Consider the following 27,644-nt stretch of genomic DNA (forward strand, 5'->3'; position numbering starts at 1 on the left):
TCATTACCACATGTGGGAAATCTAATTTCCTTTTGAAATTATCTATCAAAATGAACATTAAATGCATATGTAGAAAATATCGAACTCGTAATTTCCCCACTCTTCTATTAACAAATACTGACGTTCAAAGTTCACCTTTGAACTTTAAACTTGAAACTATGTGGATTTGGAAGAGTCAATTCCAGTCCTGTGTTTGTGCGAATATACTGTATAAAATCAATGGCAGAAATTGACTGGAAAACTTTGTGTGTCAGGTTTCATTGTTGCAATAATGAAGACAATTACATGTTTGTATCTACACTAACTTTTTTTTTTTCCAAGTCTTCCATCCTCATCTTCCAAGTCAACTTGCCAATCAAAGACGTTGTTTTAAATTAGTTGATTCATGACATGTATATATTGTGAATGAGGTGTGACTATGCAAGATTAAGAACACTAAGCATAACATCATTCATAGAGAATCTGGTCACTTTTAAGAGATTTCATCCCTTGTTCCTCAAAATATTGTTTTACCAGTTTGTAGCAATTGGGAATTTGGTATGGCTATCGTAGATTTGTTCTGCTTCCTCTTGTTTTATCACCTTGTACTCATCCTCTGTGCTGGTTATGGATATGGACACCAAGGTTGTCCACATTCCTTTACCTGTGGCCATCTTGGGTCTTTTCATTACCCTTTTACCAAGGCAGAACAACCAGACTGTGGCTTGATACCTATACATGATTGTGATAATTCTCAGTCAATCCAAAAAAAGATCCAGCTGGAGAAAAATGGAAAACACTTTGTGCTTACAGGCATCACTCAGCAGGATGGGATTTCAATTTCAGATGAAGATTTGCACAAGCGTTTACAAAACAACATCTGTGACACTTTGAATAATAGCTATAGTCTTTCATCCCATTCTTCTTTATACTCTTGTTATATAAAATATAATGTAACACTGTTCCGATGCAAACATGGCCTCAGTATGAAACCCCCGGCACATTATTTCAATCACTCCTGCCCTGAGTATGATTATGATATCTATTATGACAGCCTTTCCTTCCTTAATAATGATGAGGCTCATAAACTTTTCTCATCATGCTCGGTTCTTACGTTAGCAAAAAAGGACAAGCCTGATACCACAGACATTCTATCGTTTGTATCTGCTCAGATGGTTGTTCAAGTACTATTATCTAAGGATTGTGATGACTGCTATAATCACAGAGGAGGTCAATGTCGTCTTGACCGCGATCAACAGTTCTACTGTCACGAAGGTCAGCTTTGCATACATTTTTCTTTTACGTTCCTTTATCCATTGAAGTATTGTCTTAGACGTGGCTAAACTATTCATTGCTCACTAAAAACTTCCTTCAATACTGCTTCATCTGCAGAGCCAAAGAATAAGAGTAAAACTTTGAAGCTGGTACTTGGACTCGTAACAGGTAAGTTAAGAATATATATTTTTTATTTAATCGAGTTCCTGGGAGTGAGAGTTGGTATTTGTGATGGAAGTGTTATATCTTAAAAGTTTTGTCCGATTAAAATTTGGTATCCCTTATTGCAGGTTTATGCGTGATATTATTAGCCATGGTGCTAATTGGATGCCTTATATTTAGACGAAAATGCACTCCTTCAGACCCCCAACACCAATCGAGAAACGCGGACACCGATTCAATTGGTCCCAGCTCAAATTCAGACCCCGAAAATTGCAGGTTCTACTACGGAGTCCCTCTCTTCTCTTACAAGGAGCTTAAAGAAGCCACATACAATTTCCACCACGCCAGACAACTTGGAAGTGGAGGCTTTGGAACCGTTTACTATGGTAATTAAACCGTTCTCTCACCTTCATGTTATATAGTTCTACAGATTTTGTTTGAATGAGTTGTAATCAGTGATTGATGTGGTGTTTAACAATCAGGAAAACTGCGAGATGGACGAGAAGTTGCCATCAAGCGTCTCTATGAGCACAACTACAGGCGCGTTGAACAGTTCATGAACGAAGTTCACATCCTCACTCGCTTGCGCCACACAAATCTGGTGTCCCTCTATGGCTGCACTTCACATCGCAGTCGTGAACTACTGCTCGTGTACGAACACGTCCCGAATGGCACTGTTGCTTGCCATCTCCACGGTGATTTTGCAAGGCCACGCACTCTTCCATGGCACATAAGAATGAAAATTGCCATAGAGACCGCAAGTGCATTGTGTTATCTCCATGCTTCTGACATCGTCCACCGTGATGTCAAAACCAAAAACATTCTCCTTACCCAAAGCTTCAGTGTTAAGGTTGCTGACTTTGGTCTTTCAAGGCTGTTCCCGAACGATGTCACGCATGTCTCCACTGCTCCACTAGGGACCCCAGGTTACCTTGACCCGGAATATCACCAATGCTACCAGCTTACAAACAAGAGTGATGTGTTTAGTTTTGGGGTTGTGCTTATTGAACTGATATCTTCTATGGCAGCTGTTGATATGAGCAGGCATAGGGATGAGATAAACTTGTCTAACTTGGCAATAAAGAAGATTCAGCAAAGTGCATTCAGTGAGCTGGTTGATCCTTCTCTTGGTTTTGATTCGGACAGTGAGGTAAAGAGGATGATGATTTCAGTGGCAGAATTGGCCTTTCAGTGTTTGCAACGAGACAAAGATTTGAGACCCTCAATGGATGAGGTTTTGAAGGTGCTGATGAGAATTGAAAGTGGGAGGGATGAAGAACATTTACTTCCACCCTCTCTACCTTCACCAGATTGGGAAGATAATGGATTATTGAAAAAGATGATTGTTCAACCTTCACCTAAAGCCGTCACTGATACATGGCACAGTGAATCTACTGCTTCTAATGCCAGTGCTTAATCTTGACGCACTGGTCATTCTAAATGAGTTTTATATAAAATTCATGGCAGTAATCTTTTATTTTGGAATTTTCTATATCAAGTATAAAAGCAACATAAAGGAAATTCTTTTAGTACTATTTATTAGAGTTACTCATATTTGCTCTTATACGATTATTTGATTTACTATAATTAATTATGCATACTCCAATATTAAATTATAGAGCTTCATTGATATATGATTTGATATAATATTATTTATGATGAATTATTTGATTATATCTGATATTATAAAAGGTCTTTTTTTAAGTAGAAAAAATATAGAAAGTTTATATGTGTACAATGTTGCTCTATTGATCAAGAAAAGGAAACAGAAGATATCCTACATGAGAAAATATTATTTTGACAATGATCTTTGAAGAAAAATTACAAAGAAAAAAGAAAAGTTTCAGGAAGAAATCGTTAAAGAGAAGATATGTCATAATCTATGTAGAATTTCGAGAAAGAACAACCAAAATATATCAGAAACATCTATTTGATAAAATCAAGATTTTTGTCATAAATTCTTTAATGGCAATCTGGATTGAACTTGAAAAAAAAAACATTATTTCTAAAAATTTATTCATCAGATTGCAAGATTAAATAAATTGTGCTACAACAATCATTCACAATTTTAAGATCAAGAAGGTATTTCCGGAAAGGTTAAATTAGTGTTGTCCAAAGAAGAGACTATATTTATCTCAAAGAGGTTAAACGCATCCCATATGAAAGTTTGATAATCATTGTGTCAAATATTTTATAATAAATTTATAATTTTTCAAATAATCATAATCCAAAATATAACCCAACTGAAATGTTTTAAGATTGATCTTAAAAGACTAAACGTAATCATAGTATTTGGAGTGAACTATTATAAATTATATGTTCTTTTAAACATTTGCCTAGTACCTACAAACTTTATTCAATCCCTTTTAAAACTCCATTGCACCTTCGTACATAAAACGAAGAGCAGGTGAAAGTCACCGAGAAACATCACGATTTTAATCCAATATATACTCAATTAGAACAATAAAAATAATATTTTTTAATGGAAACAATGACATTAAGATGTGACTTCACATTAATTGCATTATTATTTATATTATCTACAACCATGCATTTCTTAATATACATTAAGACAAGTTGATAAAATAATATAATAGGCACCTCATTCCGTTAACAAATTTAAAACTATAAAAAAAGTTGAGGTAAATAAACAAATTTAGAAAAACTTACTTGAAAATATCTTAATTTATTAATAATTTAAATTTTAATTAACTATTTTTTTATGAACTTATATCGTTAAAATCTTAGTTTTGAATATTAGTTATTTATTATTTATAATATTTTAAATTAAAAATATTAAATGACATTTTGTTGATTTTATATCTCAAAACTTTATTATGATTGAATTTTAATTTAGTTTAATTTGTTATGTTAGATAAGCGTAATATATTTTTTGTATTTTTGTTTAGTAATGATTTAGCATAAAAAATTTGAATTACAATTATTAGGGAGTAATATCCTTTCTTTAATTTTCTAACTTTGATCAAACCTAGCTATAATTAACTTCTAAACCGCGTGGTGTGCATTATGGGGTGTGGACTTTTTCAGCTAAGGAATTAACATCAAAATCAAAATCCACTTCATTTCTCTGCACATTACTTTTCTTAGTAGTTCCATTTTGTCTTGTACAGTAGACTATCTCACTCCAAAGGTGACTTTGAAAACGTCAATCACAGAGTCTTCTGTTTCTGTTTCTGTCTTTTGTTTTCCTCTATCAAGCAACATATCGTAAAATGATTTGCACTTTCATTAATATTTAGCTTTAATATAATTAATTTTGTACTGATTATAATTATTTTTTAAATCATTAGGAAGTTTTCAAATAGTGTAATTACTATAAATAAGAGCCTTATAGTTTTTTAAACATTTTTTCCTTCCGGACACAGTTTTTAAACACAGTTTAGTTTGCATTTCATAAGCTACCGTACTCTTTAGTTATAATTGCGAGAAAATAAAATTATTTTTCATTTACTTCGCAAATATCCTTTTCTAAATATAGCTTATGCAAGTATTTTGACAATAATTTCAACTACAGTTTACTCCTAATAAACCCATACTAGGAGTAACTAGTAAATATAACGCGTCAAGATATAAATAAACTGAAAGCGGAAAATATTTGAAATAATATATTCACCTGTACACAATTTTTTAACTTTTTTAATATTAATTAATTAATAATATAGTCATGAAATTATGATATTATAAATATTCATTATCTGTGGTTATGAGAATGAATAATTATATAAAAAAATTATCAAAATAATTAAAACAAACAAGAAATAAAAATTTAAAACTACGAATTCTTTAATAATTTAAACAAAAACTGAATGTGTATTAAGAAAATAATAGGACAAATATGTACATAAGGTAACATCTCAATTTTAGCATCTTAAAGCTAATAAAGTAAGATGTTTTATCATAATGTCAAAACAAATAATTTAGTATATAAAATATATTAATACAATCTTACAAAAAATATGATTATAAAAATATATTATTTATACCCTTAAACTAAACTAGTAAACTATATACATAAACTAATCACTGCTAAAGTTTCCATTGAAACCTGTCATAAACCTAAAAGATGGTTCCTCATCCTTCAGAGGTATCTCAGAAACTGCAACCACATCTGCTGCTCCCATAAAATAGGTGATCATCACAACATAATGACAAACAATACAAGACAAAAACATAGAAGAAGGGTAAACTAATGTGCAAGACACACGCGCATACACAAGTGTCAAATACTTGCAAACATCATATAAAACTTATCTCTGATTTATAATTTACACAAATAATTGACACTAAACTACACACACGTGTCACATACTTGCAAACATGGTATAAAACTTATCTCTGATTTATAATTCACACAAATAGTTGACACTATACTCAATTATCCGGACCATGCGCTTGATATAAAATTCTAAGGAAGTCTGCACCTGCAGTGGCGGAACTTGGACAAAAAATATAGGGGAGCCAAATAGATTTGTTATATATAATTTTTTTTAGTTAGAAAAAAATTCTTCATCTTTTCTCTTCATTTTCTCTGCTTAAAATAAGCACACATAATAGTAGAATTCAAAAAAAAAATATTATTATCATTCATTATTATATCATGCTATTATTTTATGATACCAAACCATGAATACCATTTTAGATAAACCATTCGTACCTTATCAATTTGATTTTGTGGTATTGTCAAATTTGAGACCGTTTTTCTCGCGTTGTAATGAATTTTTAAATTCATTATATTATAACTCTAAGAACTTTAGATATTTGTTTTTTATTGTCTTGAATTCTTGGTTCTCATAAAATTTCTCCTCAAGTTTAATCAACGTAAATGCATTTTTTTTATCTTTATCACAAACCTACCTCTTAAAAAAAAGAATCAATTTTTTTACTTTTTATCATAATCTTTCTAATATAAATTTATCATCTCTCGCCTATCTGAAAAAAATAAAATTTATATTCACAAATCACAATCATCACAATGCAAAACATAACAAAACTCATACCACTTTAATTAAATAAGCAACACCGTATGAATTCAAAACTTTTAAAAAAAATTACCATAGGCAGCAAAAAACACAAAATCTCTAAATTTCACAATTAAGGATTATAATAATATGGGGGAAATTATAACTAGGGTTCATACCAATTTCATAAAAGAATCCCTAAAATCATAATTAGGGTTTTATTAATTTGGGATCAACTTAATTTGGGATAAACATTCTAAAAAAAATCATAAATTTAACATACATAAATCATAATAAAATATTAACCTTGATCTGAGAGATCATGCAATAATGTATATTTCAATCTCAATTTATGTGTTTTTCAACCTCTATTTCCCAATCTATCTCTTTGTATTTATTTCTCTTCACACACTTTCATCATAATTTACATGGTGGAAAATCTTATGACGAAAAAAAAAAATCCTAATCTCTTTTATAAATCAATGTCTCCATTAAATTTTTTTATTTTATCTTTTATTATAATTTTTCATAATATAAACTTAATATAAATAATATATAAATATAATTTAAAAAATATATAAATATATATAAAAAAAATCAAAAAAAAAATGGGGGAGCCACGGCTCCCCCCTGTCACCACATAGGTCCGCCGGTGTGCACCTGATATGGTTTTTAAACTCTACAGAGTTTTAGACAAAAGGGTTTATTATCGAACCACTAAAAAGGTTAATCCCATCATGCCTCAGGCTCAATACGTTCCAAGGCTAGGATCTCTTGTTAATCAGACGACGACCATAGAAATAGAACTCCTAGAGAGAAGTCAAAGAACTCTAGAAAAGAGATTTCTAGAAAGATTATGTGTTTAAATATAATGAAAGTTTTTTATAACAATTCTATTTATAATAAAACCATTTAATATTAAAATAATCAAATCTTACTATTTTTAAATCAATGTCAATCTTAAAATATAATTTTCTAGAATTTTACACACACCAATTTTCTTACAACTAAAAAATTAAATAATATCCTTATTCATACCCAATAATAATTAATTTGAAAATTTTCATGAAAATAAAAACAAGTTAGAACAATTCTACTAGACGAGCAGAACTCCTAGAGAAAAATCATAGAAGTCTAGAAAATTGATTTCTAAAGGGATTGTGTATTTAAATGTAACAATACTCTTTTATAACAATTCTATTTATCCTAAAACTATTTAATATTAAAATAATCAAATTTTATTATTTTTAAATCACTATAATTCTTAAAATATATTTTCTAAAGTTTTACACACACCAATTTTTTTATGCAACTAAAAAAATTAAGTAATATCCATATTCATACTCAATAATAATTAATTTGAAAATTTTCATGAAAATAAAAATAGAACAATTTTATTATACGAGATTATCTCGTGTACATTTATCTACATGTTACTTTTCTTAGTAGCTCCATTTTGTCCTGTACAGTAGACATATTTCACTCCAAAAGGTGACTTTGAAAAGTCAATAACAGAGTCTTCTGTTTCTGTCTTTTGTTTTCCTCTATCAAGTAAGGAAGCATATGTAAATTGATTTGCACTTTCATTAATATTTAGCTTTAACATAATTAATTTTGTACTGATTATAGTTACTTTTTAAAATCATTAGGTAGTTTTCAAATAGTACAACTTCAATAAATAAGAGTCTAATAGTTTTTTAAACATCTTGTTTTTTCCTTTCCGGCACTGTTTTTAAACAGTTTACTTTTGCAGTACATAAATATTTACTTTTAACTTATTATTTTAATCACCATTAAATCATCTCACACTCATTTAAAAAAATTATAATTAAAAGATGAGTTAAAAATAAATAAAAAATAGTTAAAATATTATTATATATATAAAAAAATTCATTTACTTTACAAATATCCTTTCTAAAATATATAGCTTATGTAAGTATCTTGAAAATAATTTAAACCAAAGTTTGCTCCTAATAAACCCATAGTTAATAATTGGAATGCAAAAAACAACTAGTAAATATAACGTTTCAAAATATAATAAAATTAAAAAAAAAAGATTTAAAAAATATTTTTATATTTGTATTTTTTTTTATTATTTCAGTATTAATTAATTAATTTTTATAAAATATAAAACTATTGTATAAAAATATAATATTCAACAAATATGAAATTTCAAAATAATGTATTTTTTTAGTATCAAATATTTAAAAATAAACAATAACTATATAAATTTCATATCACGTTACCAAATAGTAATAGAATATAAATGAAAAAATTATATAAAACGTCACAATTTCATTACAACCAAAAAACTACCTCATATTTGAAGAAAAATAATTAACAAAAAAAAATATAAATTTATTTTCTACCACTAGTGCAGAAAGGGCTTTTGACAATGATTATTTTTGTCATTTTGCCCCGATTTTAGAAATATTAGCCAATTTTTAGACTTCGAATCTTCAAAATCGAGACATATCAGACCTTTTGGCACCGGTTTTCTAATAAACCGAGACATAAAAGTTGGAAAAAATTATAAAAGTGCCATCGTGCAATTTTATGCTTCAGTTAAGCGATAACTGAAACTTATAACGCAAGTTAAAAGGTCAAAATTGCACTAGTATACTAAGTTTTTGACAGTATATATATATATATATATATATATATATATATATATATATATATATATATATATATTAAATTTTTTTTGAAAATATCAAAACAATATATTTTAAAATCCTATAAATAACACCTAAAACTCAAAAGATTCCAAATTCAAAACTGTGAAGGTTAAAGGTACTTGAATGTATAATAGAACATGTTTCTAATGGTTTTCAGAATTGTAAAAGTTCTTTTATATGCAAATCCTTCCATTTTCTTTTTAAATTTTATATATTAAGCAAAATTTAACTCGTTAATGTTTTGTTAAAAAAAATACACCACAAATGTATACTTTACGAGGCTTCTCGCTTCACAATATATCTAATAAGAATAACTTTTTTTATTTATTGAAGAAGCTATTATAAAAACGACATATTTTTTTAATTTTCATTTCTCCAAAATAATATAGAAAAATATCCTAAATTGTATTCACATATTATCTTTATAATTAAAAATAAGTATAGAATATGTTTGTACATAAATATAAATAAAAGGTAAAACAATAGTCATTACATTTATCCTTCGTATTCAAACATAAATGAATTATTTATCATTAGTCACATAAATATTAATTATATTTAAAATTGAATTCAATGCTTATAAAACTAGTGCAGTGATAATATTTACTTGAAAATATGTCTTAATATATATGAGTTTATAAATCTAAACTGCAATAGTATTGTCAGCCACGATAAACAAAAAATCGTTATGGTTTTAAGTAAAAAAATTATACACGACCACGTCTTACTTGTTGACTGATACCAATTGTGATTATCATTTTATAGATTAAGTTAAATACTATCAAATAAAACTGCATCTATAAATATTCAGATCACTCGATATGTAAATGAATTAAAACGTCATTTTCGAAATGAACCGGCGTATAAAATACTTCAAAACGAAAAAATGTTTTTTTGTGTCTTGTTTGAAAAACAAGGTGCAGCACTTTTTGACTGTGGGTTTATATTATGGTGGTTGGTTATTCTAAATTCTCAAGTGTCCGTCACCTCTACTTTTAAAAAAAGGGTTTTCTTTTTCTATGATGCATTTATTGTTTTTCTTTTCAAAACCTTTCCCTGAGTTCATATTTGATACACAATTTGTCATTCCTAATGGTCTGGGTTATTGTTTTGAAGTTGCTCATAGTCTATTTGTCACAGCTTGTGCTTATTGTTTCAGCTCAGAAAGAAAAGTGTCCACCATCTTTTGATTGTGGAATTCTTGGCCACATTCAGTTTCCTTTCACAACCACTGAGCAACAACACTGCGGCGTATTGGCTATACATGGCTGTCAACAACTTTCTCCTTCCGCTCCCAGAACTATCCAACTAGGCACCTCCCCATCAACCTCGTACTCTGTTCTAAGTGTAGAACCTCGTACCATATTTATCTCAGATGATAAGCAGCAACGTTATTTGAAAAACAAAAGTTGCAAAGCGTTCAGCAAGAATGTTACTCTTCCTCACACCTCTCCTTTAGCTTCTTTCAGCATCAAATATAATATCACCATCTTCAGATGCAATCACTCCATCAAACCCTCCCTTTCCAACGATTTTCATACATATTCGAACTGTTCTGAGTACGACATCTTCTATGGCCCTCCAAATACACTAACTCCTCCGCGTTTCCAGTGGCCCAGCTCTTTAGCACCATGCTCAACCATTCAGCTTGCTGTAGAAGCAAATTCTACCGACGACCCCTTTCAATTTCTAACAGATAGTATCGCTGTTGAAGTTCAGTTATCTGATCAATGTGAAAGGTGTCTTCGTCGTAGTAAAGGACGATGTTTACTTGACACCAAAAGAGAATTCTACTGCTCCGCAGGTATGCAAATTTTATTTTTTGGTTAAAGAATGCAGGGGAGGGAGGGATGTTTCAAGTTCTGGGATTGCCATAACCCTCAATAAAAGGTTTCAAAAAGACAAATGATTTTTCAATAAAGGAGTATAGAAAACATCAACTTCAATACTTGTTTTTTATTTAGTAGACACACGGTAGGGTACACAGAACTAGCCCATTCAAAGTTTTCTGGCTTATATATCCTAATTTGCGGAAACTTATCTTTATAAAGATTAATAACGCATTTCAATACATTTTTTTATTTATAAATAATTATATTATTAAAAATTTCAAAAGCCTCGTAATATAATTTTTTATTTATAAATAAAATTTAATCATTGTATATAGTTCAGATTTAGGATTTAAAGTTTAGAATTCACGTATATAATTTTGTTGTGAGATAATTAATCTTATTTATTTATCGTCTATACATACAAATACATATAGTGATGTGATACTAGGTTTTCTTTTAAGTTATGTTTTGACAAACTTTAATAACACTTTAATAGATGAAAAAAAATGTTTGATATAATTAAAAAAAAAGTAAAATAATTTAATATATATTAAAAAGAAAATTTTGTCAAACTTTCTTTAAAAAAAATTATCAAATATCATCGCTTACCATACATTACTTTGGCTATGTACAGATCCTGACTTGAATTTGACCAGAAGACCAGAAGAATTCGCATCCCTAAAATTAAGTATTTTAAATCTTTTATTAGAAAACCTCTGTAATCCTAGTATTTTAAATACTTTAATAGACAAATAAAATAACAAAACAAATAATTTTTTATACGACTGCATACGAGTTCACCAATTCACGGACCAAATATCATACGGGATGGATTAAAAAATTTAGTCAGTATTTCTTATGCCGGTTAACCTAATCCTTTTTGCAAGTCATATATGAAAATATTAAAACAGGACAAACCGATATGTATTATCATTCTTTTATATATATATATATATATATATATATATATATATATATATATATATATATATATATATATATATTCAAGTATAATGGTGTATTAAAAATTCATATTCGAAGATATTCACTTTTTTTAATCACTTGTAAAATGAAATTTGTCGTAATTTTGAAGCCAAGACGAAAAGATTAATAAATTACCTTTGTATTTTCTTCTTGCATTATGTCGAATACATTTTTCTAAAGACCTATAAAAAGTCTATTGTCTGTTTTGACATGTTATATTTGCATTGAGAGCCTTAATATATTACACTAATTCTATGTAATTGTTGTTAAAATATTACAACATGCAGTTGCTCAGTAACCATTACAAAAATAGAAATACAATGCATATCCTAAAAGAACTTGAGAAGTATCACTGTAATTAAGTAAAAAAATGGGATGGGTGATCAACTTTATTTTAACTTGATCTCTGTTCTTAATTAATTGGTTCCTTTGATTTCTATTGCAGAGGGTAGGAATTTGGCATTGAAGTTGGGACTAGGTAACATTTCTTCGTTTCTTATACGTCAATTTGAGTTCCTTGTTTTTCATGTCTTATGTATTTTTTTTCCACCCCTCATTGATTTCGTATTCATTTCTCATTTTAACTTTCCATGTCAATGCTCGAGGACAGGGTCATACACTACCGATTAGTCAAACAAACAGTTTCAAATTTCACATTTACACGTTCTACAAGATAATCTTAAACTAATGAGTTGTCCTTTTTGTGAGTTTCTAGGTATTGGAATGTCGTGTACTGTTATCATTGGGCTACTAATACTATGGTACAGCAAACCCAGATGTGTCTTTAATTTCTTTTCAAATCGAAACCCAGAAAGTACGTGTATCTATTTTGGGGTCCCTGTCTTCACTTATAAGGATCTTGTAATAGCAACAAAAAGTTTTGATTGTTCGAGAGAACTAGGAGAAGGAGGCTTTGGGATTGTTTACTATGGTATGTATGTATGTACAAAACCAACAACATCTTTCTGTGTACAAAATAATTCAATGGGTTTTCTTTCACTTTCTCTGTTCTCAAATATCTCTTTCTTTCATCTCTTTTTCAACAACTAGGAAAACTCCAGGATGGACGTGAAGTTGCTGTGAAGCGGCTATATGAGCACAACTATAGGAGAGTAGAACAGTTCATGAATGAAATCAAGATCCTCACACGCTTGCGCAACAAAAACTTAGTGTCTCTCTATGGCTGCACTTCACATGATAGCCGTGAACTACTGCTTGTGTATGAATACATTTCAAATGGAACTGTGGCCAGTCACCTCCATCGTCATGAATCAACGAGTCGTAGCTCTTTGCCGTGGCTTATCCGAATGAAAGTGGCCATTGAGACTGCTACTGCATTGGCCTATCTCCATGCCTCCGACATCATTCACCGTGATGTCAAAACCAGCAACATTCTGCTCGACAACACTTTTTGCGTTAAAGTTGCAGATTTTGGATTGTCGAGACTGTTCCCGGTTGATGTCACCCATGTTTCCACTGCTCCACAAGGCACCCCTGGCTATGTTGATCCGGAATATCACCGCTGCTACCAACTTACCAACAAGAGTGATGTGTATAGTTTTGGGGTTGTGCTTATGGAGCTAATATCATCTATGCCGGCAATTGATCTGAACCGCCATAAGGATGAAATAAACTTAGCAGATCTAGCCGTTAGGAAGATTCATAAAAATGCAATTGCTGATCTGGTGGATCCTTCCCTTGGTTTTGAGTCGAATGATGATGTTAAAAGACAAATCATTGCAGTAGCAGAATTGGCTTTTCAATGCTTGCAACAGGACAAAGACTTGAGACCCTCCATGGATGAGGTGTTGGAGGTTCTGAAAAGAATAGAAAGTGGGAAGGATGAAGAGCCATCATCACCATCTTCAGTAGATCACGATGACGTGAAATTGTTGATGAATATGAAGTTGCCACCTTCGCCAAGGGCTGTTACGGATAAATGGAACAGTCGCTCTACCAGTCCTAATGTCAGTGGTCAATAAATCTAACTTGCATTTTGTAACTTTCTTCCTTTCGCACTAAATATAAAACTTTTACAAACTAACTATATATCATCAGTTAAATTTTTTAGTTAACTTAATTAATAATATAAAACTTGTTTGTAGTTTAATAGCTTCCAGTGTGTCACAGAGTGTGAATCATTTCAAATAGAGCTGTTTACACGAAATGAAGTGGCCATAGAGACTAATTATTTTCTAAAATTATGTTGCTGGCAGGGTGTGAAGCAGAAAATTATCGCAGATATTCATCTGTGATAAATATTAAATTATTATCTCTATAGATAATAAACATGGATATTTAATTGTCCATTTTTTATAGATGAATACATGTATCATACTTTTATAAAACTGGATCATGCACGACAGACTCAATATGGTGTGCAACCCATGCTACAAAAACCTTGCAGCTCTATTACAAAACAACGATGTTTACGACTTTAAAGTAATTTGTAGGTTTCACTTTCTTATTCAGAGTATGCAGATAAAAAAACAAAATCATATACTTTTGAGACCTAATTTTTCTCTTAATTCCATTTGACTCTTTCTTTTTATTTTTAAGTTATTATATTTAATTGTGATGTTAAACTCAATATCGATTAATTGATAAATTCAACACCTGATTAATAATTATTGTAGAAATTACACAAAAAATAAATAATCGAATAATAAACATAAAAATAAGATATAGAATAAATAGAGAATTTTAAAAATAATAAAGACTCAAAAGAATACAAGAGGTAAAAATAATAATAAGAATAAAAAAGACAAAGTAAAATAAGAAACAGGAAAATTACATTCTTAAAAACTCAGACCGATAGAAACTAAATATAAATAAATTTTAAAATAAAATAATAATATTAAGTGTGAGTATAATTAAAATACAGTATCAAATATCAAGCACAAGCACCAATAGTAAAATCAAAATACAGTATCAAATTTCAAGCACAGGCACCAATAGTAAAGTAACCGATCTTTCAATAACGAGTAAAGATATTTTAAAATAAAAAAGACAAAACTAAATCTATTTAAGACAAAATTATATTTATCTGACATTAAAAATAATAATATTTTAATTATATTTATATTATTTTTAATTTCAAGTTATGATATATATATTATTATATTATTAAAAGGAGTGTTAAATGAACTTAAATTTAACCAGACTGCCAAACAAACTGTTTACTCAAAGATTCCAAGGAACATGTTTTCTGTGTTTCAACTTTGGAAGCTGGGGACCAGGCCCTGCTTCTTTACTCGTTTTTCGTGTCTACAGCAGATATGAAACGACTTGCCAATCGTGTGACACACTTGCGCGGCGAGGAATGAGTTATAAATTATGGGGTTTTTCTTCTCTGGGTTCAATCACAACCTTTTCTTTACCATCCTCTGAGGATGTTTCCTGTTTACATGTTCATTATGGTTTTCCTTGTGTGGGTTGGGAATGGAAATGGGCACAAGGGTGATTGTCCGATGTGGTTTGATTGTGGAAACCATGGGAAATTCGGTTACCCTTTCACCACGCTACAACGCCAAGATTGTGGCATATGGCCAATCCATGGTTGTGATGATCAGAATCCAAAGTCAGGGCAAGGGGTAACGTTAAAGATCGGATCAAGGTGGATTAGGGTTACAAATTTTGAGATGCAATGGACTGGTACTACTGTCTACTTCATTGATGATCATCTCAATAATCTCTTGCAATCCGATAGTTGTGAGACATTCAACCACAATATTTCACTCCCTGCCACCTCTCCCTTAGGTTACTTCACTATCAACAACAACATAACCCTTTTCAAGTGTAACCGCACCCGCCATGTTAAGACCCCCAGAACATTCCTCAAAAACACAAGCTGTGACTATGACATCTTCATTGGGCCTCCACACCCTGATGATGTGTCTCACAATTCTCTAGCTTCCTCCTGTTCAATGGTTCAGCTTCCCGTCAATGGCTATGCAGTCTCTGCAAATCCCTTTGCATTCTTAACTGCTGACATTCCCCTGCAGTTCCATCCGTCAGATGAGTGCATGCACTGTTTGGGTCGCAGAAGCCATTGTCGCCTCGACAACCAACGAAACCTTCATTGCGCCACAAGGTATTTCTAATATTTACCAAATTCATATATCTTTAAGTATGTGATCGATCTTTCCTATTATGCAGGAAGGATAAAAGTCCATCTTGGAAGCTAGGATTAATAATAGGTAATAAACATGATCTAATACTCCAGACTGCATCTTGCATGGCATAAAGTGTCATTGTTTTTCCTTTTTTAATATTTAACCCTCTTTGTTCTCCAATTTCGTCGCTAAAAAAACAATTTACTGTATTTAAAGGAATTGGCTTCCAAAATATTTTGCTGAACAATTTTTTTCATTGAGATGACATACCCTTCTATGATATATACTCTTATGCAACTATGGCAGGTATAGGTGCTGGACTATGCAATGTAATAACATTGGTGTTGATCCTCACATTACGGCGCTGCGAAGGTAAATATGGTGGTGCACTAGCTCTGTTCCGATCAAGACACGGTGCTGATCCTCACGACAATCCCGACTTAATGGCAGATAGGATCTTCTTTGGAGTACCCGTCTTCTCTTATAAGGAGCTTCAAGAAGCAACAAACAATTTTGACCGCAACAGAAAGCTAGGGGAGGGAGGATTCGGAAGCGTTTACTATGGTCGGTACCATATAAAATAGTTAATAATGAAATTTGATTCAGTTGTTAAATTAAAATGACAAAATAAAAATGCAGGTAAACTCGAAGATGGACGGGAAGTTGCAGTGAAATTCTTTTTCGAGAACAACTACAGGAGAGTGCAACAATTTATGAACGAAATTGAGATTCTCACTCACCTGCGACACAGGAACCTCGTCTCCCTCTACGGTTGCACTTCGCGTCACAGCCGTGAGTTACTGCTTGTGTACGAATACGTCCCAAACGGCACTCTTGCTTGCCATCTCAAGGGAAGGGACAAGTTGCTGACGTGGCCAATTCGGATGCAAATTGCGGTGGAGACCGCCACTGCCTTGGCTTATCTCCACGCTTCCGACATCATTCACCGCGACGTGAAAAGCAGCAACATTCTACTTGACACAAATTTTATGGTTAAGGTGGCCGATTTTGGGCTTTCGAGGTTGCTTCCGACCGATGCAAGCCACGTGTCAACGGGTCCGCAGGGGACTCCGGGGTACCTTGACCCTGAGTATTTCCAGCACTACAAGCTGACGGACAAGAGTGATGTATTTAGCTTTGGGGTTGTGGTGTCTGAGCTGATATCCTCGTTGCCTGCGGTTGATGCCGGCAGGGAAAGTGATGAGATCAACTTGGTGAGTCTTACCATAAAGAAGATTCAAAATGGGAAACTCAGTGAGTTGGTGTGCCAATCGCTTGGTTTTGAATCAGACGAAGAAGTGAGAAGGACGGTGAGTTCAGTGGCGGAATTGGCCTTCCTGTGTGTACAAGGAGACAGGCAATTAAGACCTTCCATGGATGAAGTTCTGGAAACACTGCAGAAAATTCAAACTGGGATTGGTGAGTGTGAAATGTAGGAAAAAGAGGGAAATGGTATTACTAAAAATTACTTTTATTCTTCAAAGAAATAAAAGACAGTATCAAATTAGTGTAAAAAAAAAAAGGAAACTTAATATGAAATTACCATTCTCTAATAACATTTTTTTTTTGTCTATAAGAAACCACTGTTAGTAAACTATCTACATTGGGAAAGTTAAATTTGCATAGTGAATCTTTTATCCACTTATACCGGACACTTTATGTTTTTAAATTAACCGTTATAAGGAGAATTTTAGTTAACAATGTACAATGATATTATTACTTCTATCTTAATGTAAGTTATTATTAATGTACCAGTATTTTTTAAAAAATAATTAATGATTTTGTTCTGGTCAAGAAAAGTGCCAGATAATTCTTAACCAAAAACAAAAAGAAAGAAATATTTTTAACCATAGCTTAAGACTTGCTTAGGTCAAAAAATCTCTGTTTTTTGTTGTAGCGTTTCTTATTGAAATTTGGTGGAGTTGGGATCGAGTTTTACCGGACCCCACGGTGGGCGCCAATGTTCTGGTCAAGGGACAGAGATTTTTTGACCTAAGCAAGTCTTAAGCTATGGTTAAAAATATTTCTTTCTTTTTGTTTTTGGTTAAGAATTATCTGGCACTTTTCTTGACCAGAACAGATTTATATTAATGTACCTTCATTTTTTAAATTAATGTACCAGTATTAGTGTTGTGAGATCTAAAGTAAAAATGAAAGTAGTGATGTATCATCATCCTTAAAGGAAACTCAATTTTAAAATAAAAATGGTTGAGTTTCACAAAAAACTCGATTCATTAAAGAAGTAAAAACAAAATTTATGAACAATTTAGGAATTCAAGACATACATAAAACATAATTTTAAGGTTTAAATACCTTTTTCGTCTTCATTTTCGTAGTGTTTGTTGTGAATGGTCCTCATTTTTACCAAATGTTTAAACTGGTCCTCATTTTCGTAGTGTTTATTGTGGATGATTCTCATTTTTACCAAATGTTTAAAATGGTCATCATTTTCGCAATTCGAGTTTAATCTAGTCATTTTCTGTGACGCCATTTAAATCAGTAACGGAGCACTATACAGGTGGCACTGTTTGTATTACATTATATTGAGGTATATTACGTGTATTGTAGATATTTGAGGATAAATATGTGAGCTAGGGTTTATCGTTGAACCACCAACATTGCACGAATTGCTACAACACTGTTGCCTCCAACGATTACAACCAGAGGTAAAGGAAGATTGGACCGTGACATGGGATTGCAGGAAGAAAAAGATTGCAACAACACAAATTGGGAATGGAGGAAAAAGATTGCAGCAACTGACCAACTGCCAAACAATTCATTTTCAAAACCCTAGCTCACCTATTTATCTCCAAATATCTAATTACCACACTTGTACAGTACACGTAATACACCCGAGTATAATGTAATACAAATAGTACAAATAGTGCCACTTGTACAGTGCTCCGTTACTGATTTAAATGACGTCACAAAAAAAAACTAAATTAAACACGAATTGTGAAAATGATGACCATTTTAAACATTTGGTAAAAATGAGGACCATATGCAACAAACACTGCGAAAATGAGGACCATTTTAAACATTTGGTAAAAATAAGGACCATCCATAACAAACACTATGAAAATGAGGACGAAAAAAGTATTTAAGCCTAATTTCAAAAAATAAAAAATAGACAGTTAACATGGATCAGCATTGACTTAGAGAGACTAAAAAAAATTTACACAAAATTTAGAAACTAAAAACATAATTTTAATTGAGAGTAGATTTAGATTTTGATGTAATAAATATTTCAATTTCTTTTATCGAGAATCGAATCAAAATTCAGTCATTTAAGAAATAATAATCTTAAAAATAAAATTATAATCTGACTTATACTAATTTTATTAGAAGTATTTAAGTATAATTATATTTTATGATACATGATATGTTGATATTTTAATTTGAATCACATACGTGTGTATGATGCTTTAAAATAGTTTATTAATTTTCAATTAAGTATCTTATATATAAAATAATAATATTAATTTATAATTTTTAATATTTATTATATATTTTTTAAAAAAGTTTATACATTTTTCGATATCCATATCTTATTATTTTCGTATTGTATTTGATACACCGTATGTATATTTTCTTCATAGATTATATCCTAAGTTCGAATTCTAATTAAAGATAAAATATTACAGCTACCTTTATTTCATTTTAATTTTAAATTACAAACTTTCTAACTTTGAACAATTTTTTCTTGATAATAATTGAAATTATCATCTAAATAACTTTTAGTGGTCAACCGACCACTGGCATTTTAGTCTGGGACAACTTAGTTAAACAAATGACTTTTCGTTTTATCTGTAGAGGTGTGCTTTTCAAACTCAAATTTTGAGCGGAGACGAAAATGCTGACTATATCAGCCAATGGTTTTATTCTTTTTGAAACCGACAATAAAATTAAGTGTTGAAGACTTTGATCAAGAAAAGAAGAATTATTAAAAACAAAAATAAAAGCGAAACAGTTAGACTATTAATTGTTTTTTATTTACTACTTAAAATTAATAATAACTTTTTACAATTATTTATGACAATTAAGGAGTTCTTTTTGTCATCAGAATCATCTTTTATAATTCACACGTTTTTTAATGAAAGCATTAAACATCATTCATAAAAAATAGTAGAACAAGATAGCAATCATAACAAAAAATATATATAAAAGTTATATAAATATTTAATAAATTAAAAAATCAATATAAATTAAATTAAAAAAATCAAAATCAAAAAGAGAAGCTTAAAACTTAATTAAATCTTATCTATTACTAAAATTATTTAAATAAACACATATTACACGCTCCTTAACTTTTTAGTAAATTTTATTAGAAAAATGTAGGGGGTTGTGACCGTATCAGACTATTTTCATTATTTTGTCAGAATTTGAAAAAAAAAAGAATATCTGTAATGTTTGTGTTTGTTTGAATTTGTGTTTTTTTTGACGTATCTGGTGAGAGATGCAAGAGTAAATGCATTGGTTGAGTTGAGTGCATGTGTACCAAAGAGTTTGATTCGATTTTCACGCCGCGGCGTGTTGCGAGAAAGCGATCTTTTGAAAGTCAAATTCCAAGAAAGAACACTTCTACCTAGTCAAGAGTCTCAGCAACCGAGTTCGTCAGCGTGGATGTGAGTATTATGAGAATTTATCACATTTTTATGATCTTTAGGACTTTACGCATTTAATATTAAGTAACACGGAGATTAAACAGCAGAACAAAATCACCTCAATTCTTGGTCCCATTTACATTGATATTCGCAGTCAACTGGCGTATGAGTTGGTTTATAGAGGGGTGAAGAAGCAATATATAGAGGCATTCCATGGTTGTGGTGCTTCCATTGTATCATATGAAAATGAAAATGTACGATGTTTATGTAATCCTTTTGTTTTGTCATCTGACAGTGTTGCATCTCTCAGCTGGGAATGCAAATGAGCACACTTCTGATTGTCCGGACTCATTTGATTGCGGAAGTTTGGGGAATATTTCCTTTCCCTTCACCACCTCTGAACACCCCAATTGTGGTGCTTTGGCAATCCAAGGCTGTAATAATCCTAACCAAACAGCACTGAAGCAAGTCCGGTTGAGCAGTGGAGGAAAACTTTTACAAGTTACAAACATTGTTGGTGGTTGGAGATGGAAAATTTCCATTATAGACAAGGATTACCGCAATCTTCTTGAAAATTCTAGTTGTAATGCCTTGAGCTATAATATCACCGTCCCTCCCTCCTCCCCTTTCGGTTGTTTTTACCTGGAAAACAATATAACCGCCCTCAATTGCAGCCACCACAAAAACCTCAACCTTTCAAATGATTTCATCAACTATACTGGATGTTCTCCCTTTGATTTTTACTTCGCCCCTTCATCCTCTGATCAGAACTACCTACGCTCTTTAACCTCTTCATGTTCAATGGTTCAACTTCCCGTCAGACAAGATTCCCAGTTCTTCAAAGACCCCTTTGGATTTTTAAATCCTCAAATTACCTTTCAATTCCAGTTTTCAAGTGCCTGTCGGCGGTGTCGGGAAAAATGGGGCAATTGCCGACTAGACAGCAACGCAAAATTATATTGCGCCATGAGGTAATACTCATGTCTCAACAAAATTTCTTCATTAATATTTACATATATAACCACATTTCTACAATTTCACACTTTTTATATCCCAACTGCTAAAAAGCAAGTTAACTCTGCATGTTTTTTCCCATCAACACAACAGTTAAAATTATGTAATTAATTTCTATTTGATTACTTCAATATTTGCGCTACTTGACTGTTTTATCGTAGAAATTTGCTTTACCATCTGATCGACATAGAACTAGCTCACTTCACTTCTGTCATCTAATCGGAACAACTGCTCTGCTTTAAATTATGCAGGAAAAGTGGAGCTTGGAATCGGAAGCTTCCGTTGATGCTAGGTAACTTACACAACTTGACATTCCCCTTCCAAATCTAAGTTTTCACTCCGAAGTTTACTATAAAACACGTTTTTCCATCCATAAAGTGAAAACTTAGGGAGAATCAATTTCTCAACAGCCAAACGTTGTCCCATGCGTATATGTTTTATGATTATGGCATATTCTCTTACAAGTTCTTTTAATATTTTATAGAGAAAATAAATTTAACATTTATAAAACATTCCAAAACTCGATACATGTTACAAAAAGTTATAGTGTTTTAGAATTATTCACAATTTCATACTTTCCCTAGGCACCAAGTTTAACATTACATTCTAGTTTTCTCCAAGGAAACTGAAGTGACACAAATTTAACATAAGATCTGATAGGTAATTCACGTCCCCGTACAAAATTTTAGAAAGCCATATTGAGGATTTTTTCCCACAAGTTTCTTTAAATTAGATCAAATAGGATATTGATTTCGTCATCACTAAGTTTCTTTAAATTATTAATTAATACCTTAACCTAAATAATTAAAAGTATTTTCTTAAAATATATTATTAGTACACGTGACACTTTTTTATACAACTTTAATAAAAAAAAACTTAATTAAGATTCAAGTTCATCTCGATATAAGTATTTTCAATTGAATCACTATTAAATTTTTAATCTATAGATTACTCAAAAAAATTCTATTTTTTAACCTAGTCTTTAATGATTATATTTTTAAACGACTGACATGGTTTTTATTTTTGAGCTGTAATCTTACTTATTTATCTTCACTACTAAAAAGTGTACAAAGATTATAAAATTTGTTATTCAGATAAAATCATATTGTAACTAATATATTATAAGTCAAAATTATAAAATTATGAATACTTTTAATACACGTAATAAATTGAAAACATAAAAAATTATAAAAAACATACAACTTAATTGAATCTTTAATATATTATATTTAATATGTTATATCACAGACACATTAATTTGTCAACCATCTCAAAAGTATTTTAGAAATATTGAAGTAATTTTTGTCCCTCTCTCCCCGCAGTCTCCTCTCTGGTTCATTCAGTGGTTGACATTAAAAAGAAGACTTTAATTCGAGTCTCTGTTTGTTGTGAAACTAATTAACGTCGCAATCTTTGAAGGAATCGGTCTTGGACCATGGGTGATATTTGGGTTGTTCTTCACGTTACGCTACTTCAAACAGAAGTATGTTCAATCGAGAAACACTTATGGTGATTCCTTCCAAAATCCAGACACAGAGAGTGACATGATCTTCTTTGGGGTACCCATCTTCTCCTATAAGGAACTTCAAGAAGCAACTAACAATTTTGACTCCACTAGAAAGCTCGGAGATGGAGGCTTTGGCATTGTTTACCACGGTCAGCATACACTACACTACACTACACACCTCATTTCCACTGCAGCGATACAATCACTTTTCATCTTATTAATTCGCTTAAGCATTTGTCTATAAAAAACCAGGGACACTGAGAGATGGAAGGGAAGTTGCAATCAAACATCTATTTGAGCACAATTACAAGAGAGTGGAACAGTTTATGAATGAAATTGAGATCCTTACTCGCTTGCGCCACAGAAATCTTGTGTCCCTCTATGGCTGCACTTCACGTCACGGCCAGGAGCTGTTGCTTGTGTATGAATACATTCCAAATGGCACAGTTGCTAGCCATCTCCACGGTGAATTAGCAAGAGTTGGTTTGCTGACATGGCCTATTCGAATGCAAATTGCCATAGACACTGCTACTGCACTCTCCTATCTCCATTCTTCTAACATCATTCACCGTGATGTGAAGACCAATAACGTTCTACTTGACATTAATTTTTCCGTTAAGGTAGCAGATTTTGGGCTTTCAAGATTGTTCCCCAGTGATGTAAGTCACGTGTCCACAGCTCCACAGGGATCTCCGGGGTATCTTGATCCTGAATATTTTCAATGTTACAGGCTCACAGATAAGAGTGATGTGTATAGCTTTGGGGTTGTGCTAATGGAACTAATATCATCCATGCCAGCAGTTGATGCAGCCAGGGAAAGGGATGAAGTTAACTTAGCAATTTTTTTCATGAAGAGGATTCAAAAAGGAAAGCTTAGTGATCTTGTAGACCAATCCTTTGGGTTTGAGACAGACCAAGTAGTTAAAAGGATGGTGACTTCAGTGGCAGAATTGGCCTTCCGGTGTGTGCAGGGAGACAATGAATTAAGGCCTTCTATGGACCAAGTTCTGGAAGCCCTCCAGAAAATCCAAAATGGGAATTATGAGTCTGAGAATCCAGAGAAAGGAGATCATGCTGGTAATGTTATCTCGTCTATCTCCAGGGAAGAAGTGCAACCACCACCTTCAGCTTCACGGAGTTCGGGTCAAATTGAAATTTTGATGAGTAATAAGCTTTCTTCGCCAAGGTCCTTCATTGAGAAATGGGAAAGGGAATCTACCACTCCCAATGTCAGTAGTTAACCACTTTCCGTCTAATAATAGCAACAGTTTTTCACGTTTTGGAAAAAATTAAGAATATATTACCGAGCCTTTTTTGTACTCTCGATGCTCCTAGTTCCATTACACTAATGATTGATTCCGAATTTCAAAGAGACAAGGACTGCGGAAAAAAAAGTAAAGAAAAATCGAAGGGAGAAGAAAAATTCTGTAATCTACGTCACATAATTCGCTATTTATCAGTCAAATCAATGTAACTATTTGTTAGTAACGCGCGTGACGTTGTACTGTAGTACATTTGTTCTTTGTTTCTGTGGAGGGTACATTTGTTCTTAAAGGTCGCGAGATCCGGTTGGTGCAACAATTTCGTTTTATTTTATTGAAAAGAAAAAAAACGAGATCGGAAAATGGTTGGCCTACTTGCGATTCCATTTCCATGGTCCTGGCATCGGTCATAGTGCTTTTTAGTCCAAAGTATCAAAGGAAGAGTTAAAGAGAAATAATGAATGTGTGTGGAAGAAAAGATACAACCATTCCCAAAATAGATCCCATGCTTGTTAGGAGCAATCAATCACCTTTGTCCCCTCACAATTATCAATATTCAAATTCAAACTCACTTTAACCCTCTTTTAATAGAGCAGAGAACAGAGTGAGGAAGCGTGGAGAAATAACTCAATACATGGCTGCATTGCAGAAGTTCAGACTGTTTGCAACGCCGTGTGGAGTGGGGCAAAGCCCGACCCAAAGCCCAAGGACGAGCCCGTTGGTTCAGTTCCGGCGGCCCAAAACTTCCCTGCGTAGTCTTCTTAGCCTGAACCGGTCACCTCGGCGGGCCGTGGAGAAGGATTCCATGCGGAGACACTCCCTGAAGGACCTCTTTGTGTCCTCGCCGCCACGAGAGGAGCACGTGCACGATCACGATCACGAAACTACTCCAATGTTGGCTTCCGTTGCGGCCCCGCATTCTTGGAGTAGCGAACCCGGTTCAACGAACTCGCCTTGGACCGGTTTTCGTTGCAGGTCGTTGTTGAAAAGGAAATATTGGCGTCCTCTCCTCCTCACCATTCCCGAATGATCTGATCTATTCAACCAATTTCATCGTACCACTCACTTCCCTTTTGCCCCATATCAAAGTTTTGCTTCTCTATTTAAGACTCCTTAAATATAATTTCATTTTATCTTGGTTATGGTATTCACTCTTTTGTGATATGAGAAATCATTTACATTGTCACTTCACGTGTATCGGTCTCTTAGATTGAAATGGATGTTAATAAATTAAAATTTTTTGTCTCGATTTAACGTACTGAAATATTCTTGTGTTGTGAGAGGAGAAGCTGTTCATTTTTAGCACAAAAAAAAATAAACCAAAACGGCAAAGTAAGGTTAGATTTGGGTAAAGAGAAGCGTGAGACACGTTATGAGTTGGGAGAGAACAATGTTGCTTTCTTAAAGCACCAACAGTCAATGTCCATGTAAGACAAGGCATGCTTTTGTAACAAACAAAAACAATGCTTTTTTTTCTTGCATTGAAAAAACATTAGTTGGGATTAAGATTCGAGGTCATCTTCTTCTTCTAACTAATAGGTCTTCGTTCTTTTTCTACTTCTTCCCTCTTACAAGGTCTTCTTCTATATAAAATCTTTTTCTTCATAAAAAAAATATATATTAAAAAAATATTAAATTATTAAATTTTCATAACAAATAATTACATAATTAAATAAATTTATAATTTTTATTTTGTAAGTGATTTCATTTATTGTGGGTAATTATTTAAATTAAAAAAAAAAGTATTTAAGAGATTAAATAGAAATAATTTGTGTCATCAAAGAATTAGTTTTTAAAGAAATATTTTTCTCTAATGCAATATGTCGTAGAACCATTAATTTTTCATGTCTATGCTCTTCTTGATCTGTTTTAACAAAGAACTTTGCCAAATAAGCACTGGTGAATCTCAAAAAACTGGTATCAGTGTTGCCACTTACATCCTACTGAAGGTATAGTCGCATTAATCGCTAGTGTAAGCTTGTATGTTAAACAAAATCAATACAACATAATGGAATCATCTTATTATCATCCATATCAAATTTTAATCTATTTTCTTTTTATCAATTTCATTGTTATGTTGTTGCACCTATAAAAGAACACACTAAAACAATTTTATGTAGCAACATTTAACAATCATTAAAGGGTTCGTCCCGGCCAAGACGACAGTCGAGATGGTCCAATCCGTGTCCACGGCTGAAACTGTTAGTCTTGGGTTCATTGTTGAGACAAATGGACTAACACTCGTGATAGTTTGGTCTAAACTTACGAACAAGACTTGTCGGACCGGACCAATGACTGAGACGGACTGACCCAAATCAACAACTCTAGCTTGGGCCCACGACTAAGTACGATCAGACTCATAAGGCTGTCATAAATTTAAACTTTAATGATATATTTAAAAATAATAATATATTTTTCATGTTTAAAGAAAAAAGTTCATAGATTTACTCTGAACCTTAGTACTTTTGTGAACTTTTTGATCTCGTGAATTTTTTTAATTGGGAGATTTCACGTCTTGTGGGTTCTTTTAGTCCCAACCCATGTGGATCAGGACCAAACCCTATGGATTAGATTAAATTGACAACTCTACGTATTAAAACAAATCAGTTGGAAGAAATTGAAAGAACAAAATAAGTGAATACAAAAATTAAATGATAATATTTATATAAAAAATTATTTTAAGTGCTAAATTAAAATCAGTCTTAAACAAAAATTTTAATTTTAATTAAGTGTAAAAAATGATAATATATATATTATGTGTGTAAAATTCAATAATTAAATACGGATGGGCTGAATTTGGACAGTTTCTTGTTATTTGAAATATAAAAAGTTATATTTTAGATTATTAACTCTCGAATACAAAAATTTATGGAAGTGCAGGTTGAAATTATGGAGGTGCGAGAAGAAGAAATGGCCGTAATGATAAGAATTGGGCTTTCATTTCTTGGCCCATTTTACTGAACCATTCCTAAGCAAATTTAAAAATTGGGCCTTGCTGGTTTAAGCTCAATTAAATCAGGGCTTTTGTTCCTGCACCCCATAAATTTTGAAATCTCACATTTATCCTTTGTCCGGACCATCTAATTTTATCATACACTGTTTTATTATTAGTTGAAAAGTATATTTCAAAGTAGAAGGCTAAAATTCTAACACTGTCAGAAATTCATTTTTCCAAAATTTATAATTTTAACACATTTGCTTGAAAGTTATTTTTTTTTAAATATTAGAACTTTAACCCATTTCAAAAATACTT

General features: G+C 31.9%; 5 protein-coding genes across 6 annotated transcripts; all 5 read left to right on the forward strand.

Moving 5' to 3' along the window:
- Positions 1-441: 441 nt before the first annotated feature.
- On the forward strand, positions 442-2,932 carry LOC114192054 (LEAF RUST 10 DISEASE-RESISTANCE LOCUS RECEPTOR-LIKE PROTEIN KINASE-like 1.1). Its single transcript, XM_028081609.1, has 4 exons — positions 442-1,254; positions 1,372-1,422; positions 1,545-1,802; positions 1,899-2,932. Exons 1-4 carry the CDS (start codon positions 540-542, stop codon positions 2,831-2,833), a joined length of 1,959 nt encoding a protein of 652 aa, XP_027937410.1. The 5' UTR covers positions 442-539; the 3' UTR covers positions 2,834-2,932.
- A 7,133-nt stretch (positions 2,933-10,065) lies between these two features.
- LOC114192056 (LEAF RUST 10 DISEASE-RESISTANCE LOCUS RECEPTOR-LIKE PROTEIN KINASE-like 1.1) lies at positions 10,066-14,026 on the forward strand. 2 transcript variants are annotated; one of them, XM_028081611.1, is made up of 4 exons: positions 10,066-10,877; positions 12,335-12,367; positions 12,605-12,820; positions 12,940-14,023. In XM_028081611.1, exons 1-4 carry the CDS (start codon positions 10,166-10,168, stop codon positions 13,869-13,871), a joined length of 1,893 nt encoding a protein of 630 aa, XP_027937412.1. In that variant the 5' UTR covers positions 10,066-10,165; the 3' UTR covers positions 13,872-14,023. The 2 variants fall into 2 exon arrangements, with proteins under 2 accessions (XP_027937412.1, XP_027937413.1); XM_028081612.1 differs by lacking the exon at positions 12,605-12,820 and having other exon boundaries at positions 12,940-14,026.
- Positions 14,027-15,091: 1,065 nt separating this feature from the next.
- LOC114192058 (LEAF RUST 10 DISEASE-RESISTANCE LOCUS RECEPTOR-LIKE PROTEIN KINASE-like 1.1) lies at positions 15,092-17,592 on the forward strand. The gene is made up of 4 exons (XM_028081614.1): positions 15,092-15,982; positions 16,048-16,088; positions 16,311-16,568; positions 16,644-17,592. Exons 1-4 carry the CDS (start codon positions 15,282-15,284, stop codon positions 17,438-17,440), a joined length of 1,797 nt encoding a protein of 598 aa, XP_027937415.1. The 5' UTR covers positions 15,092-15,281; the 3' UTR covers positions 17,441-17,592.
- A 3,180-nt stretch (positions 17,593-20,772) lies between these two features.
- Positions 20,773-24,682, forward strand: LOC114192053 (LEAF RUST 10 DISEASE-RESISTANCE LOCUS RECEPTOR-LIKE PROTEIN KINASE-like 1.1). The gene is made up of 4 exons (XM_028081608.1): positions 20,773-21,579; positions 21,874-21,914; positions 23,042-23,278; positions 23,382-24,682. Exons 1-4 carry the CDS (start codon positions 20,822-20,824, stop codon positions 24,368-24,370), a joined length of 2,025 nt encoding a protein of 674 aa, XP_027937409.1. The 5' UTR covers positions 20,773-20,821; the 3' UTR covers positions 24,371-24,682.
- A 241-nt stretch (positions 24,683-24,923) lies between these two features.
- LOC114192062 lies at positions 24,924-25,640 on the forward strand. Its single transcript, XM_028081632.1, has one exon. The coding sequence runs from the start codon at positions 25,026-25,028 to the stop codon at positions 25,419-25,421; it is 396 nt and encodes a 131-aa protein (XP_027937433.1). The 5' UTR covers positions 24,924-25,025; the 3' UTR covers positions 25,422-25,640.
- Positions 25,641-27,644: the final 2,004 nt, after the last annotated feature.

This window comes from Vigna unguiculata, chromosome 7 (genome assembly GCF_004118075.2).
Source record: "Vigna unguiculata cultivar IT97K-499-35 chromosome 7, ASM411807v1, whole genome shotgun sequence".
Taxonomy (NCBI): domain Eukaryota; kingdom Viridiplantae; phylum Streptophyta; class Magnoliopsida; order Fabales; family Fabaceae; genus Vigna; species Vigna unguiculata.

Coding starts and splice junctions, on each gene's coding strand:
- LOC114192053 (XM_028081608.1), top strand. CDS start 20,822: ATGGTTGTGGTGCTTCCATTGTATCATATGAAAATGAAAATGTACGAT. Junction 21,915..23,041: donor GAAGCTTCCGTTGATGCTAG/GTAACTTACACA, acceptor CAATCTTTGAAG/GAATCGGTCTTGGACCATGG. Junction 23,279..23,381: donor CTTTGGCATTGTTTACCACG/GTCAGCATACAC, acceptor ATAAAAAACCAG/GGACACTGAGAGATGGAAGG.
- LOC114192058 (XM_028081614.1), top strand. CDS start 15,282: ATGTTTCCTGTTTACATGTTCATTATGGTTTTCCTTGTGTGGGTTGGG. Junction 16,089..16,310: donor GAAGCTAGGATTAATAATAG/GTAATAAACATG, acceptor CAACTATGGCAG/GTATAGGTGCTGGACTATGC. Junction 16,569..16,643: donor ATTCGGAAGCGTTTACTATG/GTCGGTACCATA, acceptor ATAAAAATGCAG/GTAAACTCGAAGATGGACGG.
- LOC114192054 (XM_028081609.1), top strand. CDS start 540: ATGGCTATCGTAGATTTGTTCTGCTTCCTCTTGTTTTATCACCTTGTA. Junction 1,255..1,371: donor ACAGTTCTACTGTCACGAAG/GTCAGCTTTGCA, acceptor CTTCATCTGCAG/AGCCAAAGAATAAGAGTAAA. Junction 1,423..1,544: donor GGTACTTGGACTCGTAACAG/GTAAGTTAAGAA, acceptor CCCTTATTGCAG/GTTTATGCGTGATATTATTA.
- LOC114192062 (XM_028081632.1), top strand. CDS start 25,026: ATGGCTGCATTGCAGAAGTTCAGACTGTTTGCAACGCCGTGTGGAGTG.
- LOC114192056 (XM_028081611.1), top strand. CDS start 10,166: ATGGTCTGGGTTATTGTTTTGAAGTTGCTCATAGTCTATTTGTCACAG. Junction 12,368..12,604: donor GGCATTGAAGTTGGGACTAG/GTAACATTTCTT, acceptor GTGAGTTTCTAG/GTATTGGAATGTCGTGTACT. Junction 12,821..12,939: donor CTTTGGGATTGTTTACTATG/GTATGTATGTAT, acceptor TTCAACAACTAG/GAAAACTCCAGGATGGACGT.